Raw genomic sequence first — 23,270 nt, forward strand, 5'->3', positions numbered from 1 at the left:
GCAATGCTGAATATACTGTTTTTCACTCATGCTTTCCTCCTAGCCTGCCGACACCCTGACTTTCCAGGGACATGGAAATCAATGTGGGGTACAGACAGTGGTGCTGGCCTGTTTGTGATCAGATTCATTCCTTGCCTCCCCCCTGCTCTGCTCAGGATCCCCAAGACAGGTAGCTTCTGCAGGCTCAATTCTCAAGTTTCCTGCATCAAGTAGCTTCTTGCAGAGTTCCCCTAATGGAAGGTGCTGGCTGGTGTTTTGAAAGCAGACAGGAAGGGAGAAGCCAAGTTGTATCCCCTCACCTTCTTTCTGCCAAGGGTGATCAGGAGGAATGGCTTCTCATGTGGGCTTGCCTTCATTCCAACCTCCAGAGATGACCCTACCCTTGGGCTCCAGTAAAACCACCTCTTCTCTTTGTCTTTCCAGTCTAGGCACGGCTGAGGCTTCTATCTGTTGCTGACCTTCTGAGTAGCATCGCCAACCTTTCAGCATAGTCACTATGACTCATAACGTGTGACTTACTGTGTTTAAGAGTTGGTTCTCTTAGAAAGCAAGCTCTGTGAGTATACAAATCAGTAATGAGCCTGTTGTCACAAGTCATACATGCACACCAGTGTCCTTATTTTCCAATGAGCCTTCAGGGTCTGCCGCTCAGACATCACAGTCATCTGATCAGTGCTTTCAAGCCATCAGAGGGCTGTCTCCACCACCACATCACAATGCCTCCTGCTGTCATCCCATTGCTTAGCCTCAGAGGTACTCAGCCCACAGACAGCTACTTCGCCTCTACCCAGGAGGGCATGATACCCCACCAGTTCCTAATTTGCTGGTGGGGAGGCATCGGGGTGGGGGTGGGGCCTCCTGCATGGGAATTTTCTGTAAAATTATTCTCACTGATTGATCTAACTGTATAATGTCAAGCTTTGAATGGGCAGCATGCAAGCACAATCAGGTAAAAGAGTACTATTAACACCTTAGAGCAGAGAAATAGAACCCAAGGGTAAATTGCACAAAATTCAGAACTTGAAGAGGTCTTACTCTAATAAAGGTACTAGCAAACTGAATGTCAATGAGTCATAAAGTTTAGAGTTAGAAGCACTCTTAGATGACATTGAACTCCAGCTCTTTAGGTTGCAAAGAAAAAACCTGAGCCCTCCCGCCCCCCAAAAGTAAGCCATATGTTCACGGTCACTGGCTAGTAAATGACACAGGAAGGACTAGAACCCAGATAGGTACCTTTTCTCTAGACCCTTGTTTCTCTACATATGTGGACGAGCAGCACCAGCACCTGCTGGGAAAGTTTTAAGAGATGCAGAATGTCAAGCTGTAAGCCTGACCTCTGCCTTTAGAGTCTGCACTGTGGAACATCCCAAGGTGACTTGCGTACACATTATAATTTGATCCTGACTGGCAGGCCCCGGAGGCTGATCGGAAAATAAGGACAACTCTCTTATGTGTGTGATTTGTGAATCCAGGTTCACTACTCATTTGTATACTCAGAGCTTTCTAAGAGAAATGAACCACACTCTGATTCCTCTGGGGCTTTCTAGTTCACCCAAAGCCAGAGCTAAGATGGAGATGTTCTCCATTTCTTGAAAAGTACTTGCTCTGTCACTTACAGCAGGAGCTGATATTAAAACTCATAAACACAGGAAGGGAAAGTGTAAATGATGGAGAATGAGGACTTTTAGATTGGTTTTGCTACTTGGCACTCACTTGTATGACGTGAAAAAAGCTTCTAAGTACCAGAGCCTGGGACACAGAAGGCACTTGATAAAAATGTATTGAGTAAATGAATAAAACCTTGTCATATGTGGAGAAGAGATTCCAGGACACAGACTCTCAATATCCAAGTTAATACACATTTGCTGAGCACCTGTGATGTGCATGCTAGGTGCTGGGGGAGGTATGGAGATACCTTCATGACCAACATGTTGACTGAGAAGCTCCCTGCCTGCTGGACAAACTTTTAGAAAGTGTGTTCCTAGAAAGAAAGAACTTATCTCCCCTCTTTTCTCTTTAAACATGCCCTGCACACAAAGATAAGCTTTGCCAATATTCACAAGTATCGTTTTAATTGGAAGCTTTCCACACCCCATTCATACAGTGGGAATTGTTGAGTGATGGGGGTCGATTGGGATATGAGAGTTTGGCTTCTCCACCTTCTGTGCTTTTGGATCTATCCCCTACTGGGATGGGAAATCCGTCTTATCTAATCTCTCCACATTCCCTCCATCTGCCCCTTCTCTGCAGAGCGCTGAGTCTCAGGCCATTTGAGGGAGAGAGAGGTCAGTTACTTCACTGGAGCAATGGCCCCCCGTGTCCTGGGCCAGTTGCTGAGTGACTTCATGGTTTCCCCTCCACAAGGCACCTCCACCCGTAGACTGCCTGAGTAGCTGCGTTGAAAGTTATCCTTGAGTTTATCTTGAGTTGAAAATTCCGTTATCGCTTCCTGGGCTGGGCCCGCGCCCAGCTACACTTCTTCACGCTGGCTGAGACTTGGAAACAGATAAGAGACGGAAAGAATTCATCAAAAGCTGGTCACTCCGTCTTTCCGCAGAAAGGGACTTTAGCCAAATGTCAACAAGAGAAAAGGAAGCAAAGGCTTCAAGGTCTCCTGTTGGGGTTCACAGCAGGGAATGTTGTCTAGAAAGGCTCTGGCGGGAAAGAAGGTATGGCCTCTTAGCTCAAACAGCAATGATGAGTCAACTACACTTCCATTAAAAAAGAAATCGCAACAATGAGGATAAGGATGCCAGGCAAGATTATTAAGCTCCTAACATGTGCCAGGCACAGTGCTAGCTACTACTTTACCTGCATCATCGCATTATTTCGTTTCATCTTCACAACAACCCTACAAAATGGATACCTTTTTCTTTTTTTCTTTTTACCATTCCCCTTTTACAGACTGATTCTGCAGGATCTCACAGAGAATGAAAGAAATACAACTTAAACTCATTGAACTTTATATATTAGGCCCTACACTAGGGTTTTTCCATAAGATATGTGAGACAGTAAATATTAGCAGTCAATAAATATTATCTCATTCAGTTAAGGAATTACTACTAAATTCTACTAGGTGTCAGTTACCCTATATTCATCGTCTCATTACTGCTAACAACAATTCTAGAGATAGATCCTGCCATCACCATCTCATAGAAGAGCACAATTAGATGGTCTCCCTTCCTCCTTCCTTCTCTCCCTCCATCCCTCCCTCCCTCCTTCCCCCTCCCCCCTCGCTCTCCCTGCCCTCTCTTTCTCTGCTTCCTTCCTTCCTTCCTCCATCCCTCCCTCCCTCTTTCTCTCTTTCTTTCTTCTTTCTTCCTAGTGAATAGTTACTAAATGCTAGCTACGTCCTTGGACTGGGAATAGAATGGTGTATGAAGCAGACGAGGTCCTGAACTCATGAAGCTTATTTTGCAAAAACATAAACAAATGAATAAAAAAAGACAGTGTTAGGTAGTTGTGATACAACCCCAATCTGACGAGGGCCACAGACAACAGAGGACAGCAGACAACCTTGTGGGTGGTAAAAGAATTCATCCAGGCAGAACCGAGGAGCTAGAAGTCTACTGAATACAGTGCAAGGGAGCAGCAGGAAGGACAGACCGCAAGGGAGAGACAGTCTGCCAGAGGCGGTGTTAGAGACTGTAGTTGGGGGAAGTGAGGAAGTATGAGAATGTATGGAATTCTCCTTTCTTGGTACATGTGTCCAGTTGTGAGTAGCCCACTGGTCAGCGAGGGCCCATGGCAATTTTGAGGTGGGTCACCTAAGAGCCCGTTTGCATTCAGCCCGGTGGTCACTATGGGCCCTTCTACCTTGCTCAGGTTTCCATGGCTCAAGCCTGTTACCTAAAAGCAGCCTCTCTAGTGGTGATAACCACCCTAATATACATGAGACAGAGTTATGTGACAGAAAGTGACTGGGAGCTACTGTAGGTTCAGGGTCATTTCTGGGGAGGTGACATTTCAGGTAAGAACTGAATAGCAAGATAGACTGAGTCATGCAAAGACCTCAGAACAAAGCCCTGCAGGCAGAAAGAACTGCTAGAGCAGAAATCCTCAGGCCTGCAGAACTCAAGGAGCGCAGGAGCTGAATGATCAAGGTGGGAGGAGAACAAGGGACCGTCACAGAGTCAGGCAGGGAGCCTTATAGGTCAGGGCACGGATCTGGGAATCTCTTCCAAATGAAAAGTCCTGCGCAGGGAAGAGGGCCTAGCGGGGCAGAAGGTATGTTTCAAAGCTCACTCTGGCCTCTGTGAAGAGAAATAGGCTGCGGTAAGCAAGGGGGTAAGGAAGTAAGTCTGCACTGAGGCTGTTACAGAGTTTCAAACCAGGGACAATGGTGGCTTAGAGGGGGATGTGGTAGGGAGATGAGAAGGGTGGGTGGCTGGTTGGGAACACTGAAGTGATCCTATGCAAGGCCCATTTTTGTGGCCCCAGGATACTGGGTAAGTAGTTTGAGGGCAAAGTTCAGTCTTTGTAGTTTCCACAGAGGTTGGCGGAGATCCTGGCATTTTATAGGTGATTAATAAATATTTGTTGAACTGAATCCATGCTTAATGTTTGTTGGATTGGATCTGCTTGCCTATCAAAAAACGCAAGATAGGGATGCCTGGGTGGCTCAGTTGTTAAGCGTCTGCCTTCAGCACAGGTCAGGATCCTGGAATCGAGCCCCACGTGGGCTCGGAGCCTGCTTCTCCCTCTGCCTGCCCCTCCCCCGGCTTGTTCTCTCTGGTTCTGACAAATAAATAAATAAAATCTTAAAAAAAAAAAAAAAAAGCTCCAGACATACACCAGGAGAAGATCTAAAGCAACCATGAGTAATATAATATTGGTACTTCCCCCCACTCTTAATGCCCCCATAATATTAAAATTGAAGAAATTAGATGTGAACTAGGTCCAATTAAATTTAGCGTTTGTGGAGCATCTTTGATAATATGGGGATCAAAACACCTTCCCTGGAGAGCTGGTTTGGAACAGAGAGGTGATATTTGTGAAGAATTCCAGCACACTGCCTTGTTTTGAGGAAGAAGTTCAACAAAGGTAGGCTGTCAAATGGAACAAGGCCCTTGGGTCTCAAAAGCCTTCTAAGACAGCACCCACCCAGGATAGTCCTTATACAGAGAGGAGAGGGAGGAAGTAAATACAGAATGACAATAAGGACCTCTAGAAATCTGTTCCTCCACTAACGCAATGAGCACACCAGCAAAAAATCGTGAAAATCAACATTTGCAGAACTCTGGAAATTAGTCAAAGGCTTGCAACACTCTGAGGAGTATTTATTCCAGGAAAAAAAAAAGGCTAAAATTTGGTAAGAACAGAGTTCTGTGGATTTTTAACATGCTCTCTTCTCATTTCCCACTCCTGAGTTCTGTGGTAACCTTGAAAACCAGCAGCTCCGCCACCGCAGCAACTGTGAAAACCAACAGCCAAGCAGTCACTGAAGGGGGCAGAAGGGACTGGAATGCCTCAAAATTCCCATCTCTAGAGAACTGGCACTATTTGACCTGTCTAGCAGCATTCTGGAAAGTCCTACTTAGAGGGCTTGTCTTTATTTGACCAGATTCAGAACTTCTTAGTGGGAAAAGCCATAGCCTCAGGATATTTGTTGGAAAAAAACTCATAGTTGCCTGGGGTAGTAATACAAGTTGGGAAAAACAAGAGACTGGCCAAAAAGCTCCAAAGCTCAAAGGGAAGATTTAAGGAACAAGAGGTTCACAGGGGGCTTTGAAAATCTCCTCTGTATTTCTGGCGAGACAGAAGGATGTGTTCCTGTGAGGGGCTATGCGCATGCCTAGGAAAAACCCGACCAAGCCGGAATCCTCACCTCTGGCTGGAGGAGACTGTGTAAGCATGAAATAGAAGCAAAGGCAGTGTTAAAAATTACGGGACTGCTGAAGGCATGCCCCCAAACACAACCAGAGTGGGAGACTCAGAGGTTTAAGGAAATCTCTGTCCTATCTTAGGTGATCAGTAAACTGAGCAAAGACTTCAGTAGCCACATGTGAGAGGGAAGATAGACTATACAGAATTATTCTAGGAAAGTCACTAAACAAACAGCAACAACAGCACACAGCAACATCAGAGGAGAAGTGATCTGATTAGAGTTGCCACATTACATTATTTGCATTTATTATTTAAATTATTTAAATTATTATTTACATTATATGTCCAATTCTCACAGAAAAGGCCCCCAAAGGCCAAAGGAATCTTGATAAAGAAAAACAAAGCTGGAGGTATCACAATTCCAGATTCCAAAATATCCTACAAAGTTGTAGTAATCCAAACAGTGTGGTATGGCACAAAAATAGACACACAGATCAAGAGAACAGAATAGAGAGCCCAAAGTTAAACCTATGTTTATATGGTCAATTCATCTATGACTGAGGAAGCAAGACTATACAATGGGGAAAAGACAGTCTCTTCGATAAATGGTGCTGGAAAATCTGAACAGCTACATAGGAAAGAGTGAAATTGGATCACTTTTTAATACACACAAAATAAACTCAATATGGATTAAAGAGCTAAATATGAGACCTGAAACCATGAAAATTCTAGAAGAGAAACAGGCAGTAATTTCTCTGACACTGGTTATCGCAACATTTTTCTTAACATGTCTCCTCAGGCAAGGGAAACGAAAGTAAAGATAAACTTTTGGGGCTACATCAAAATAAAAAGCTCTTGCAGGGTGAAGGAATGATCAACAGAACAAAAGACAACCTATTGAACGGGAGAAGATATGTGAAAATAACATATCTGATAAGGGGTTGATATAAAAAATATATGAAGAACTTATACAACTCAATACGAAAGAAAACCCCACAAATAGTGCAATTAAAAATGTGGGCAGAGGACATTTTTCCAAGGAAGACATATAGACAACCAACAGACACATGAAAAGATGCTTAACATCATTAGTCATCAGGGAAATGCCAGTTAAAACCACAATGAGATATTACCTTATACCTATTAAGATGGCTAAAATCAGAAAGGAAAAAAAAAAAACAAATGTTGGCAAGGATGTGGAGAAAAGGGAACCCTTGTACACTGTTGGTGGGAATTTAAATCGATCCAGCCACTGTGGAAAAGAGTATGGAGTTTTCTCAAAAACATAAAAATATTATTACCATATGATACAGTCATTCCACTACTGGGTATTTACCCAAAGAAAATGAAAACACTAATTCTAAGGCACATAGGCATCCTATGCTTATTGCAGCATTATTTAAAAGGGCCAAGATGTGGAAGCAACCCTAAGCATCCACTGAAAGACAAATGGATAAGGAAGAAGTAGAAGACATATATGAAATATCACACACCATGCCATTTGTGACAACATGAATGGACCTTCAGAGTATAATGCTAAATAAAATAAGTCAGATTGAGAAAGCCAAATACCATATGACTTCACTCATATGTGGAATAAAAACAACAACAAACAAAAAAATGAGTAAACAAAGAGCAGAATCAGACTTATAAATACAGAGAACAAACTGATTGTTGCCAGAAGGAAAGGGAGTGGGGGCAGAGGTAAAATGGGTAAAGGGTGATGGGAGATATAGGCTTTCAGTATGGAATGAATACATAATGGGAATAAAAAGCACAGCGTAAGGAATATAGTAAATGATATTGCAGTAACATTGTATGGTGACAAATGGTAGCTACACTTGTGAGCATAGCATAATGTATAAACTTGTTTAAGCACTAGGCTGTACACCTGAAACCAATGTAACAGTGGGTCAACTAAACACACACACACACACACACACACAAACACAGAAGTCCAGTTTTCAATAAAAGGTAGTTCTTTGAAAAGATCAACAAGATTGAATAAACTTTGGCTGAATAGGTAGTCTGACCAGAAAAAAAAAAGGAAAGAAAAGGAGAAGAAGAAGAAGACCTAAGTTACTGAAATCAGGAATGAAAGAAGGGAATACCACTACTGATTTTATAGAAATTAGAGAAATAATAAGGGAAACTATGAACTATGCCAACAACTTAGATAATACAGATGAAATATAGAAATTCTTAGAAAGACAAAACTACTGGAATTGACTCAGGAAGAAACAGAAAATCTGAATAGATCTATAACAAGCAAAGAAGTTGAATTAGTAATTTTGAAACTTCCCATAAAAAAAAATTCATGCCTGATGGCTTTACTGTAAGTTCTACCAAAAACATTTAAAGAATTAACACAAATCCATCACAAACTCTTAAAAAAACAGAAGACAAGGGAATACTTCCCAACTCATTCTAAGAGCCCTTAATTATCCCAATATCAGAACTAGACAAAGACCTCACAAGAAAAGTACAGACCAATACTTTTTATAAACACAGACACAAAATTCCTCAACAAATTACCAGTAAATGGAATCTAGCAACACATAAAAAGGAATTATAGACTATGACCAAGGGGAAATTATTCCAGGAATGTGAGCTTTGTTTAAAATTAAAAAAAATCAATCAGTGTAGTAGATCACATTAATATAATGAAGTTTATAAAAGTGATCATCTCAATAGATATAGAAAAAGTATTTGACAAAATCCAATGCCCTTTCATTATAAAAACAAATCACACAACAAAATAAGAATAAAAGTTCCACAATCTGATTAAGACATTAAAGAAGAACCCTCTACTAACATCATAAAAGTTTTCCTCTTAGAGTAAGGAAAAAGCCCAGAATGTCAATTCTTGCCACTTCTATTTAACATTGTACTGAAGTTCAATTTCTAGCCACAGTAGTTAGGCAGGAAAAAATAAAAAGCATACAGATTGAAAAGGAAAAAGTAAAACAATCTCTATTTCAGGTGACATGATCTTATAGATAGAAAATTACAAAAATCTACACACACACAAAAAACTGTTAGAGCAAATAAATGAGTTCAGCAAGGATGTAGAATACCAGATCATTACACAAAAAGCAGTTTTATCTCTGCTGAGAAGCAATGAAGAATCTTAAAAATGAAATTTAAAAAATGAATTCAGTTTCTAACAGCAAAGAAATAATAAAATATTAGAAATAAATTTAACTAATGGGGCTCCTGGGTGGTTCATTTGGTTGAGCATCTGACTCCTACTTTGGTTCAGGTCTTATCTCAGAGTTGTGAGATCGAGCCCTGTGTTGGGCTCTGTGCTGGGTATGGAGCGTGCTTAAGAGTCTCTATTTCCCTCTCCTTCTGCTCTTCCCCTAAGTCTCTCCCTCTCTGAAAGAAAGAAAGAAAGAAAGAAAGAAAGAAAGAAAAAGAAAGAAAGAAAGAAATTTAATAGAAAAGGAGAAAGTTTTGAATGCTAAAATCTATAAAACATCACTGGAAGAAATTTAATAAATGGAAAGATACGCTGAATTCATGGATTGGAAGATTTAATGTTGTTTAGATGACTATCCTCAAATTAATCTACAGATTCATTGCAATCCTTATCACAACCCTAGCTGGCTCTTAGGCAGAAATTAACAAACTGACCCTGAAGTTCATAGGAAAATGCAGTGGGTCCTAGAAGAACTCCCCCAAGAAAATCTCAAAAAAGAAGGTCAAGGATAATGCTGTGGATCATGACGGTCAGTTTTATGTCTCAACTTGGCATAAAGAGGATGAAGTACTAATGCATGCCATAACATGAATAAATCCCAAAACCATTCTGCTAAGTGAGAGAAGCCAGACACACAGGGACAAACAGTATATGATATGTATATGAAATATCTAGAATAGGCAAACTTACAGAAACATAAAGTAGATCAGAGGTTATCAGGGGATGAGAGAAGTTTCTTTATGAGATGATGAGACTGTTCTAAAATAAGATAGTAGTGAGGGTTATACTACTCTGTGAATATACTAAACACACTAAGGTTTATGCTTTAAAATGGTCAATTTTATGGTATGTGAAAAATACGCCAGTAAAACTGTTATTTTAAAAAAAAGGGGGATGGGGAGTCCTGTCCTGGACTGGCGTTTAACAAATACACTGAAAATAAGTTAATATATACATGGGGTCCTGTGCCTCTTGAGATCTGGCACTTGATGCTGACACAGTATAACCAAAACTTCGAACATCCATTCCTATAACTGATGCTGATTTGGCCCCAGGGATCACGTCTCTATATCTCTTGTCCTATGTCCTTAGAACAGAAGGCAAGTGGGATTCTATACTATGATGATCTGTTGTGTCACCACCAGTGGAAGAGATGGACACTGCTTGGAGCCCAGGAAGGACTGCAGTGACAAAGCACTTCAGTAAGAGAAAAGATAATCAACTTGTCAAATTCCTCCTCAGTGTATGCCTGCACAACAAACTACCATTCCCAATACTGCTAAGCATCTACTTTCTTGTTTTTCTTTCCATTTCTTTAAATTCCAAAAGTTCTTACATATTAAAGTAATATCTGCAAGATTGGGGTACCTGGGTGGCTCAGTTGGTTAAGAATCTAACTTCGTTTTGGTTCAGGTTGTGATCTCATAGGTTGTGGGATCAAGCCCTACCTATATCAGCCTCCATGTTCTGTGGGGAGTCTGTTTGGGATTCCCTTTCTCCCTCGTCCTCTCCCTCCCTCAGACCTTCCCCCCCCCCACTCTCTCTCTCTCATAAATAAAGCCTTTAAAAAAGAATAATATTTGCAAGATTTTGTTCTCATGGCTGAGAATAATTCTGCAGTACTCAGTGTTAAAAGTTGAATTGTGTTCCCTCAAAATTCTTATGTTGAAGGCTTAATCCCCAGGACCTCAAAATGTGACCTGATTTGGAAATAGGGTCTTTACAGAGGTAATTACATTAAAATGAGGTCATTGGAGTGGGTCCTATTATGACTAGCATCATTAGAAAAAGGGGAAATTTGGGGGCGGCTGGGTGGCTCAGTGGGTTAAGCCTCTGCCTTCCGCTCAGGTCATGATCTCAGGGTCCTGAGATCGAGCCCCACATTGGGCTCTCTGCTCACCAGGGAGCCTGCTCCCCCACCCCTCTGCCTGCCTCTCTGCCTACTTGTGATCTCTCTCTCTCTAATAAATAAATAAATCTTTTTAAAAAAAGGGGGGGTGGAATTTGGAGACATGCACTTGGAGGGAGAATGCCATGTAAATATCATGGCAGAAATCAAGATGATGTATCAACAAGCCAACAAATTATGGCAAGTCACCAGAAGAACAGAGAAATCCTCACAGCCTTCAGAAAGAACCAACCCTGCCAACATCTTGGTCTAGGATTTCTAGCTTCTAGAACTGTGAGACAGTAACTTTCTGTGGTTTAAGTCAATTCAATATTCTTTGTTACAGGAGCTATAAAAAACTAATATATTAAGCAGCTCATATTGTTCTTAAATTTGTGCATGTATAGAATAATATGTGAAGCATGATGTTGATTTATATGATGAACTCATGTTATATATTATATTTTAGAATAGTATGATACGTTAATATAATATTTTGTAATATCATGTATACTATCATGGGATTACTTACCATGACCCCATACATAATATATTACAAATAATATATAATAACATATAGAATATATATTATAATATAGGTTAATTATTATATTTCATAATAAGTTGTGAAATAATGTGATTATTTATCACATTATTTTTTTTAAAGATTTATTTATTTATTTGACAGAGAGAGAGAAAGATCACAAGTAGGCAGAGAGGCAGGCAGAGACAGAGGGAAGCAGGCTCCTGCCTGAGCAAAAAGCCCGATGTGGAACTCAATCCCAGGGCCCTGAGATCATGACCTGAGCTGAAGGCAGAGGCTTTAATCCAATTAGCCACCCAGGCGCCCCAATGACCCTATTATTATGTTTGAATATGTACATAAAGTTCTTAGTTCATTTGCTAGAATTGTTAGCAAATTGAACTATTGTTTTCAGAATTTCATTGATAGTTATAGCTGTTACTGGCTCAGTGGAGTACAGTTTCTTCAAATTGAAATTAGTTTTAAAAAGTAAAAATTACAATAACTCAAGAAAGTTTGTCTAATTTGACATTGTTGTGAAAATACATGCTAAAATCTTGTGGAAAAATGTGTAAAATAACAGAGATAGTCATTTTGCTGAACTGAAGGCAATAAAAAATTTTAATGGAACTAGTATATAACAATCTATGAATCATATATATATATATATATCATTATATATACATAATACCGAGCCATGAACAGGACACCCAGAGAAGCATAATAATGATTAAAAGTAGTCATTTAAAAATTTTTTTAAATTTTTTTATAAACATATAATGTATTTTTATCCCCAGGGGTATAGGTCTGTGAATCGCCAGGTTTACACAATTTACAGGACTCACCACAGCACATACCCTCCCCTATGTCCATAACCCTACTTCCCCTTTCCCAACCCCCTCGCCCCCCAGCAACCCTCAGTTTGTTTTGTGAGATTAAGAGTCACTTATGGTTTATCTCCCTCCCAACCATATCTTGTTTCATTTATTCTTCTCCTACCCCCCTAACCCCCCATGTTGCATCTCCACTTCCTCATATCAGGGAGATCATATGATAGTTGTCTTTCTCCAACTGACTTACTTCACTAAGCTTGATACCCTCTAGTTCCATCCAGTCATCATAAATGGCAAGATTTCATTTCTTTTGATGGCTGCATAGTATTCCATTATGTAGATATACCACATCTTCTCTATCCATTCATCTTTTGATGGACATCTAGGTTCTTTCCATAGCTTGGCTATTGTAGACATTGCTGCTATAAACATTCAGGTGCACATGCCCCTTTGGATCACTACGTTTGTATCGTTACGGTAAATACCCAGTAGTGCAATTGCTGGGTCATACGGTAGTTCAATTTTCAACATTTTGAGGAACCTCCATGCTGTTTTCCAGAGTGGTTGCACCAGCTTGCATTCCCACCAACAGTACAGGAGGGTTCCCCTTTCTCCGCATCCTCACCAGCATCTGTCATTTCCTGACTTGTTCATTTTAGCCATTCTGACTGGTGTGAGGTGATATCTCATTGTGGTTTTGATTTGTATTTCCCTGATGCCGAGTGACGTGGAGCACTTTTTCATGTGTCTGTTGGCCCTCTGGATGTCTTCTGTGCAGAAATGTCTGTGCATGTCCTCTGCCCATTTCTAGATTGGATTATTTGTTCTTTGGGTGTTGAGTTTGCTAAGTTCCTTATAGATTTTGGACACTAGCCCTTTATCTGATATGTTGCTTGCAAATATCTTCTCCCATTCTGTCAGTTGTCCTTTGGTTTTGTTAACTGTTTCCTTTGCTGTGCAAAAGCTTTTTGATCTTGATGAAATCCCAATAGTTCATTTTTGCCCTTGCTTCCCTTGCCTTTGGCGATGTTCCTGGGAAGATGTTGCTGCGGCTGAGGTCGAAGAGGTTGCTGCCTGTGTTCTCCTCAAGGATTTTGATGGATTCCTTTCTCACATTGAGGTCCTTCATCCACTTTAAGTCTATTTTCGTGTGTGGTGTAAGGAAATGGTCCAATTTCATTTTTCTGCATGTGGCTGTCCAATTTTCCCAGCACCATTTATTGAAGAGGCTGTCTTTTTTCCATTGGACATTCTTTCCTGCTTTGTTGAAGATTAGATGACCATAGAGTTGAGGGTCTATTTCTGGGCTCTCTATTCTGTTCCATTGATCTATGTGTCTGGTTTTGTGCCAGTAGCATGCTGTCTTGATGATGGCAGCTTTGTAATAGAGCTTGAAGTCTGGAATTGTGATGCCACCAACTTTGGCTTTCTTTTTCAATATTCCTCTGGCTATTCGAGGTCTTTTCTGGTTCCATATAAATTTTAGGATTATTTGTTCCATTTCTTTGAAAAAAAAATGGATGGCATTTTGATAGGGATTGCATTAAATGTGTAGATTGCTTTAGGTAGCATAGACATTTTCACAATATTTATTCTTCCAATCCAGGAGAATGGAACATTTTTCCATTTCTTTGTGTCTTCCTCAATTTCTTTCATAAGTACTTTATAGTTTTCTGTATATAGATTCTTAGCTTCTTTGGTTAGGTTTATTCCTAGGTATATTATAGTTTTGGGTGCAATTTTATTTATTTATTTTTTTAATATTTTATTTATTTATTTGACAAAGAGAAGTCACAAGTAGGCAGAGAGGCAGGCAGAGAGAGAGAGTGAGAGGGAAGCAGGCTCCCCACTGAGCAGAGAGCCCGACGCGGGGCTTGATCCCAGGACCCTGAGATCATGACCTGAGCCGAAGGCAGAGGCTTATACCGCTGAGCCACCCAGGCGCCCTTGGGTGCAATTTTAAATCAGATTGATTCCTTAATTTCTCTTTCTTCTGTCTTGTTGTTGGTGTAGAGAAATGCAACTGATTTTTGTGCATTGATTTTATATCCTAACACGTTACTGAATTCCGGTACAAGTTCTAGCAGTTTTGGAGTGGAGTCTTTTGGGTTTTCCACATATAGCATCATATCATCTGCGAAGGGTGATAGTTTGACTTCTTCTTTGCCAATTTGGATGCCTTCAATTTCCTTTTGTTTTCTAATTGCTGAGGCTAGGACTTCTAGTACTATGTTGAATAGCAGTGGTGATAATGGACATCCCTGCCGTGTTCCTGACCTTAACGGAAAAGCTTTCAGTTTTTCTCCATTGAGAATGATATTTGTGATGGGTTTTTCATAGATGGCTTTGATAATATTGAGGTATGTGCCCTCTATCCCTACACTTTGAAGGGTTTTGATCAGGAAGGGATGCTGTACTTTGTCAAATGCTTTTTCAGCATCTTTTGAGAGTATCATATGGTTCTTTTTCTTTCTTTTATTAATGTGTTGTATCACACTGATTGATTTGCGGATATCGAACCAACCTTGCAGCCCTGGAATAAATCCCATTTGGTTGTGGTGAATAATCCTTTTAATGTACTGTTGAATCCTATTGGCTAGTATTTTGGTGAGAATTTTTGCATCTGTGTTCATCAAGGATATTGGTCTATAGTTCTCCTTTTTGATGGGATCCTTGTCTGGTTTTGGGATCAGGGTGATGCTGGCCTCATAAAATGAGTTTGGAAGTTTTCCTTCCATTTCTATTTTTTGGAACAGTTTCAGGAGAATAGGAATTTGTTCTTCTTTAAATGTTTGGTAGAATTCCCCTGGGAAGCTGTCTGGCCCTGGGCTTTTGTTTCCTTGGAGATTTTTGATGACTGTTTCAATATCCTTACTGGTTATGGGTCTGTTCAGGTTTTCTATTTCTTCCTGGTTCAGTTGTGGTAGTTTATATGCCTCTAGGAATGCATCCATTTCTACCAGAGTGTCAAATTTGTTGGCGTAGAGTTGCTCATAGTATGTTCTTATACTTGTCTGTATTTCTTTGGTTTTAGTTGTGATCTCTCCTCTTTCATTCATGATTTTATTTATTTGGGTCCTTTCTCTTTTCTTTTTGATAAGTCTGGCCAGGGGTTTATCAATCTTATGAATTCCTTCAAAGAACCAGCTCCTAGTTTCGTTGATTTGTTCTATTGTTTTTTCTGTTTCTATTTCATTGATTTCTGCTCTGATCTTTATGATTTCTCTTCTCCAGCTGGGTTTAGGGTTTCTTTCTTGTTCTTTCTCCAGCTCCTTTAGGTGTAGGGTTAGGTTGTGTACTTGAGACCGTTCTTGTTTTTTGAGAAAGGCTTGTACCGCTATATATTTTCCTCTCAGGACTGCCATTGCTGTGTCCCACAGATTTTGGACCATTGTGTTTTCATTATCATTTGTTTCCATGAATTTTTTCAACTCTTCTTTAATTTCCTCGTTGACCCATTCATTCTCTAGAAGGATGCTATTTAGTCTCCATGTATTTGGGTTCTTTCCAAATTTCCTCTTGTGATTGAGTTCTAGTTTCAGAGCATTGTGGTCTGAAAATACGCAGGGAATGATCCTAATCTTTTGATACCAGTTGAGACCTGATTTATGACCCAGGATGTGATCTATTCTGGAGAATGATCCATGCGCACTAGAGAAGAATGTGTATTCTGTTGCTTTGGGATGAAATGTTCTGAATATATCTGTGATGTCCATCTGGTCCAGTGTGTCATTTAAGGCCTTTATTTCCTTGTTGATCTTTTGCTTGGATGATCTGTCCATTTTAGTGAGGGGAGTGTTAAAGTCCCCTACTATTATTGTATTATTATTGATGTGTTTCTTTGATTTTGTTATTAATTGGTTTATATAGTTGGCTGCTCCCACGTTAGGGGCATACATATTTAAAATTATTAGATCTTCTTGTTGGACAGACCCTTTGAGTAGGATATAGTGTCCTTCTTCATCTCTTATTATAGTCTTTGGCTTAAAGTCTAATTGATTTGACATAGGGATTGCCACCCCAGCTTTCTTCTGATGTCCATTAGCATGGTAAATTGTTTTCCACCCCCTCACTTTAAATCTGGAGGTGTCTTTGGGTCTAAAATGAGTTTCTTGTAGGCAACGTATAGATGGGTTTTGTTTTTTTATCCATTCTGATACCCTGTGTCTTTTGATTGGGGCATTTAGCCCATTAATATTCAGGGTAACTATTGAGAGATATGAATTTAGTGCCATTGCATTGCCTGTAACAGGTGACTGTTACTGTATATTGTCTCTGTTCCTTTCTGATCTACTACTTTTAGGCTCTCTCTTTGCTTAGAGGATCCCTTTCAATATTTCCTGTAGAGCTGGTTTGGTGATTGCAAATTCTTTCAGTTTCTGTTTGTCCTGAAAGATTTTTATCTCTCCTTCTATTTTCAATGATAGCCTAGCTGGATATAGTATTCTTGGCTGCATGTTTTTCTCATTAAGTGCTCTGAATATATCATGCCAGCTCTTTCTGGCCTGCCAGGTCTCTGTGGATAAGTCTGCTGCCAATCTAATATTTTTACCATTGTATGTTACAGACTTCTTTTCCCGGGCTGCTTTCAGGATTTTCTCTTCTCTTTGTCACTAAGACTTGTAAATTTTACTATTAGGTGATGGAGTGTGGACCTATTCTTGTTGATTTTGAGGGGGGTTCTCTGCACCTCCTGGATTTTGATGCTTGTTTCCTTTGCCATATTAGGGAAATTCTCTCCAATAATTCTCTCCAATAGACCTTTTGCTCCCCTCTCTCTTTCTTCTTCTTCTGGAATCCCAAGTATTCTAATGTTGTTTAGTCTTATGGTGTCACTTATCTCTCAAATTCTCCCTTCATGGTCTAGTAGCTGTTTGTCCCTCTTTTGCTCAGCTTCTTTATTCTCTGTCATTTGGTCTTCTATATCACTAATTCTTTCTTCTGCCTCATTTATCCTGGTAGTGAGAGCCTCCATTTTTTATTGCACCTCATTAATAGCTTTTTTGATTTCAACTAGGTTAGATTTTAGTTCTTTTATTTCTCCACAAAGGACTTTTATGTCTCCAGAGAGGGTTTCTCTAATATCTTCCATGCCTTTTTCGAGCCCAGCTAGAACCTTGAGAATCGTCATTCTGAACTCTAGATCTGACATATTATCAATGTCTGTATTGATTAGGTCCCTAGCCTTCGGTACTGGCTCTTGTTCTTTTTTTTTGTGGTGAATTTTTCTGCCTTGTCATTTTATCCAGATAAGAGTATATGAATGACCAAGTAAAATACTAAAAGGGTGGAAAAGACCCCAGGAAAATGCGCTTTAACCAAATCAGAAGAGATCCCAAATTGTGGCAGGGAGAAAGGGGATAAAAAGAGGTTCCCCCCCAAAAAAAGAAAAAATTTAAAAAAGAAAAATATATATATATTAGATAAACTAGTTAAAAACGTTAAGGAAGAAAAGGGTAAAAGTTAAAAAAAAATTAGCAGAAGAAGAAAAAAAGTGAAAAAAAATTATATTAACCGCAAAACTAAAGAATCATGTGGAGAAAGCCATGAGTTCGGGGCTTTGCTTTCTCCTCATTTGGAATTCCGCTGCTGTCCTTGGTATTAATCCTACTCTCCTTGGTAGGTGAACTTGGTCCTGGCTGGAATTCTTGTTGATCTTCTGGGGGAGGGGCCTGTTGCAGTGATTCTTAAGTGTCTTTGCCCGAGGCAGAATTGCATCGCCCTTACCAGGGGCCGGGCTAAGTAATCTGCTTGGGTTCGCTTTCGGGAGCTTTTGTTCCCTGAACGCTTTCCGTAGAGTTCCGGACTGAAAATAGCGGCCTCCCCGTCTCCGGCCTGGATGAGCCGAGAGCCTTGGGCCCCACTCCTCAGTGTACCCCCAGAGAACAGCGCCCAATCACTCCCATATCCCTGGTGTCCAGCCGCGCTCTGAGCCCACTCAGCCTGCGACCAGTTCAAGGTAACCCCGAGCTGAGAGCTCATTCCTCGGCTCTGTCTCTGTAGCCGGCTTCCCCGTTCTAATACCTGCAAGCTCTCCGGCGCTCCAACACCCCTGATCCTTCTGTGACTCTGCGGGACATGGGGCCATGCTGACCCCGCATGGGCTTCACCCCGGTTTAGCCTCTGGAGCAATGTCCCTCAGTGGAACAGACTTTTTTCTTTTTTTTAAAGATTTTATTTATTTATTTGACAGAGAGAGATCACAAGCAGACAGAGAGGCAGGCAGAGAGAGAGAGGGGGAAGCAGGCTCCCTCCGAGCAGAGAGCCTGATGCGGGACTCAATCCCAGGACCCCGAGATCATGACCCGAGCCGAAGGCAGCGACTCAACCCGCTGAGCCACCCAGGTGCCCCTGGAACAGACTTTTAAAAGTCCTGATTTTGTGCTCCGTTGCTCTGCTGCTTGCCGGGAGCCGGCCCCTCCCCCCACGGTCTAGCTTCCCGTCTCTTTGGAGTCACTTCTCCGCCAGTCCTACCTTTCAGAAAGTGGTTGATTTTCTGTTTCTAGAATTGCTGTTCTTCTTCTCTTCGATCTCCCGTTGGATTTGTAGGTGTTTGTAATGTTTAGATAAGCTATCTAGCTGATCTCCTGCTACCTGATGTAGTCTCAGCCTGCTACTTCTCCGCCATCTTGACTCCTCCTCTAAAAGTAGTCATTTTTGATAGTTCTTGGCTTTTAGTCATATACAAACCATAGCTTTTAAGTATTTTTTGATTTTGTCATTATGAAGGCATATTTGTCAATGTGGGAGGACAGAACATATTTCATTTAGCAGTTTGCTAGCTTGATTTATAACTTTTAAATATTTAGACGTGTGGTATGTGGGCCTCCACTTGTATTCGTGCCTCAGGCCCTGTAATTGTCAGGGGTGGGCCAGGACCCAGCAATGACAGAAGAAATAAAGCCTGAAGCTATAAACAAAAGCCAAACTAACGTCTCAGAGTTGCTCCTACTATACCCTAAAATGCCATTCTGCAAGCTTCACGTGGAAACCTGATGTAGTCCCTAGAAGGGTGACAAGTGTCTTACTACCTGTGCCTTCCTGGCCATTGTCTCAAGGACCCTACAAGTCGTTCTCATCTGGATGCTGTGTGGCTCTGTGGTCTTAAATAGCACATGGCTCTCACCAGGTTCCTAATACTAATACATTTCACCGTTCCCAATGTTAAGGCTGTGTAATGGGCTTGCACTGTATTCCTTTGCGGGGGCTCCACTGTGCCACCCACAAGTAAACAGAGCAACGTTACAGGTACATTTCATTTCTACTGGCGATATAAGGCTTGCAGAGCAATTGTCAAAGCCACAATAGTCACCCTGGCTATCCCTTTGTTGGGTTCTACCTGTCCTCTTGTGGCCAGGTTTGCCTGCTTGCTGGGGGATATGAGCGAAAGGAGACTAGCATTCTATCTGGGACCTAGTCTCAGAGAAGAATACTTAGGAACAGGGTTAAGTGGTGGCAGCTGAGAAAAGAACAAGTAGGAGAAGTCACTGGTTTCTAAGGAAAAGAGAAAAAAAAGTGCATCAAAATACCAACTGAGCTAACTGAACCTAATAGTAATAACAATAATAAAACACACACACAAATCCCTACCAACTGCTGAGATGCCTGTGTGGCTTAGTCGGTTAAGCATCTGACTCTTGATTTCAGCTTAGGTCATGATCTCAAGGTCGTCATGGAGCCCCGCCTGGAGCTCTGTGCTTAGCAAGGAGTCTCCTGGAGAATTCTGTCTCCTTCTCCCTCTGCCCTCCCCCGACTATCCCTGTGTGCTCTCTCTCTCTCTAACGTAAATAAATACATATTTTTAAAAAGAAAAGAAAGGGAAAATGTCATTGTTGATGCCCAAGGACAAAGACTGACCTGCAAAAGGCCCCATAGGATTTCTAACTTCAACTATATTTTACATAGCTCCCTCCAGCAAACATGGCGACTAGATATACATTTCATGCTCTCGCTGACTAAGCTGATGGATAATCAGATTGCTAACATGAAACAGAAGGGCCTGACATCAAAGGATACTTTTAGCTGTGACTGAGCATCTTTCAGGATACCAATATCCTCTCTGCAGACATCAGCTCACGAACGCTGTATACTATCTTTGCATAAAATTAAAAACCATGAGAAACTCCAACTGGGCTCATCAGAAACATGGAAGCAAAGGAATGAAAACTTCAAGAAGGAAGGAGATAGAAGTGCTTAAAAATAATTTTGATAATAAAAAAGGAATTCTCTGATGCAAATACAACAGTCAGAACGTCAACAGCCCGGTGCTTTATAGTAAAGGCAGATTAGTGAACCGAATTCATCCACCTCGAACACAGATTATCTGCCCCATTTGAAACACAGATTAACAGGAACAAATAAGGCACCAGGGGGGAAGCATTTTTACAGCAAGTAACACAAGTTTTAATCTTTGTTTAAAGAAGACTTCAAAAGGATTCCACATATCGGCCAATAGTGAGACCGTTAAAAAAAAAAAAAATTAACTTCAAGCATGCAACACGGAGTGACCATGTTTCTGACCTGTTTTAAGATCAATCAGTATTTTCTACCTAGATAAGTAGAATGTAATTAGCACTTGGGTGATTTTAAAGGCTCTTTTACGGTTGCCTTTAATCGACTGACGAAATAGCAGAACAGGGTGGCTGAAGGCCAATGTTTATTTTTACCCATTACCTGTTTTATTAATGGGACTGTGGGTCACCAGGCCCTCCAGGCACACACAAATATATTAAAATATCCCACAGTATAATTAAGTGGCACAGAGGGGATTAGAACAAATTCAGTGGCTGTTATATTTGCCGTCGGTGTAGTCTAGGTCAGACATTCTGATGCTCTTGTGGTAAAGCCAGTGAATTTTATTTCCAAAGTCTCCAAAACATGGGATAGATTTTCTTGCAGAGTGAGGGTTTTAATAAATGGGTCTTATCCCCCAAATAAAAATATACATAAAGAAAAATGCCCCAAGTGGCTGCTGTGACAGTAAAGGAATGGAACTCCTTAGCCAGAGGAAAAGACAAATGTATCACGAATGGCATCAGTTTAAGAAACGGGTTCTTTACAGTCCACTAACAAAAGGACTCAAAATGAATCAATCCCATGTAACTCTTAGTCCCAGCAGCAGGCTTTCTTTCCTCTCCTGTGTGAGTCAGAACTTCTGCCTCCGAGTTTTTTAAAGGGAATACCAATAAAGTGATCGCCTAACAGTTGGCCTGTTCCATAATTCTAGAGCATCAGGAATGCAGTGCTTGCAGAAACACAGAAGAGATCCTTGGAGGCTCCAGGCTTAACCCTGCCCTGTATCATTTTCTTGTTTGATTTAACCAAATCCATTGTTGTAACTAAATGTTAGATTGATTTTAAAACAGAGAATATAAGTAGATTTTTGCTTTCATCAACATGTTCAGAATCAGTGAGAGAATCAACCACACTGGAGGTTAGTGCCAGTGCCGTTCTCTTGTCAATCTTCGTATCAGAGAAAAAGCAACATGGAATGAGGGTAGGGCAACATGCAATGAAATCTGGAAACAGCATTTTGGCTCAAGCAGAAGACAACATTGCCTTTGCCCTAAAAACCTCTGGAGAAATACCTGAAAGTGACACAGATTAACAGGAACAAATAAGGACATAAAAGTACTTACGAGGATCCTGGACTTGCGGTGGGAGGGGGCCCTGGAGAAATGAAAGGAAGACAAAAGAAACAGTCAGGCTGGGTTACTAGAGGGTAAGCGTGGGTATAGTCAAACCATTACAGATGAAAGTTCTCAACCACCTCAAGGTGATATTTATTTTTCTGGGATTTATTATTTTGTTTTGGTTCCCCACAATCACCTCTACAAAAAAAAACGTACCAGTAAGAACCTGTCTAGAGCCCAGACAGGGCTGGAAAAGCGCTAGGACCTGGAAAAGCGCTAGGACGAGTGCTGACAAATGAGTCACTACAGCAGGCCTTCTTCACGACACGGGGGGGGGGGTTTGCTGTGGGAGGCCGAGTGGTCACAGGAGCATGCTGGCTGAGGCGGGAGAGGTCTTGGCTGGCAGCTGGACAGACGAGAGGGCATATGTGTCGTAGAACTTCCCCTCTGCGCTCTCACTGGCCTGATGGTTTTGAGCAGGGCTGTGGCATCAGACAGACCTGCCTGCTGTTTACTAACTGGGCAACCCTGCACATGGTCCTTAACCACTGGCCTTGGTTTACTTACTTGTAAAATGGGTGCACCTGGACCGGCTTTAGAAATGGTCCCAGTTTCTGGGCACACAGGATATTTTCAGTACGTGCCCATTCCCTCCCTCCTCACCCGGGTGGAGGCCCTCCCAGGCAGAAGGGGGCTTACCAAATTTGACGAACAAGACTCCAGTGGTAGAAACCACCTTCTTTCCATTCGTTGCCACACACTGGAAGTAGCCTGTGTCCGTGGTGTCGAGGTTTCTAATCCGCAGCCTGGAGCCGTAGTTGGTGGCCCGGAAGGAGATCCTCCGGGGCTCCTGCACCACAGGTGCGTCATTTTTGAACCAGCGGATGGTGGGAGGTGGGTTCCCAGAGACTTTGCAGTGCAGTTCCGCCGTCTGCCCCAGGGATGTGGTGATATTATTCATCGGTTCATCGAGGGTCAGGTAAGAATCTGCGAGCACAGGGCGAAGGAGGCAGGTGAGAGGGGCAGACGGCTAACGGGTACCTCCACGTGACCCAAATCCACTCCAGTGCACCCCAGGACCCCAGACAGTGCACAGGAGAGGCATGGTGGAGACGGACCGGGCACGAGATTACATATTTACCGAGATCCCGTGACTGTAGAACAATCATCCACGGAGCCTGCTGCTAACATCTTGTCACTAATCCTCACTAAAAATCCAAAGTTTTCAAATGACCGTATGGTAACCCATGGATAAGGAAATGTCCTTTCCAAGACAAGACAGAATGAGATTTTGTGTTGCAAAGTCTAAGAAAAATATACAGTCCTTGTAATAGACTCAAACAATACTGTGAAGAAGAAAAAGCTA

The 23,270-nt window shown here is 41.4% G+C and overlaps 1 protein-coding gene across 2 annotated transcripts in view; it reads right to left on the minus strand.

The window, feature by feature from the left end:
• ROR1 (receptor tyrosine kinase like orphan receptor 1) overlaps positions 1-23,270 on the minus strand; it is a 416,227-nt gene that overhangs the window by 113,876 nt on the left and 279,081 nt on the right. For both annotated transcript variants that reach the window (XM_046019333.1, XM_046020034.1), the window contains exons 3-4: positions 22,604-22,891; positions 21,911-21,941 (exon numbers count right to left, since the gene is read on the minus strand). In XM_046019333.1, the coding sequence (XP_045875289.1) occupies positions 21,911-21,941; positions 22,604-22,891 (319 nt within the window). The remainder of the gene's footprint in view (positions 1-21,910; positions 21,942-22,603; positions 22,892-23,270) is intronic.

The sequence above is a fragment of the Meles meles genome, chromosome 1 (assembly GCF_922984935.1).
Source record: "Meles meles chromosome 1, mMelMel3.1 paternal haplotype, whole genome shotgun sequence".
Lineage (NCBI taxonomy): Eukaryota > Metazoa > Chordata > Mammalia > Carnivora > Mustelidae > Meles > Meles meles.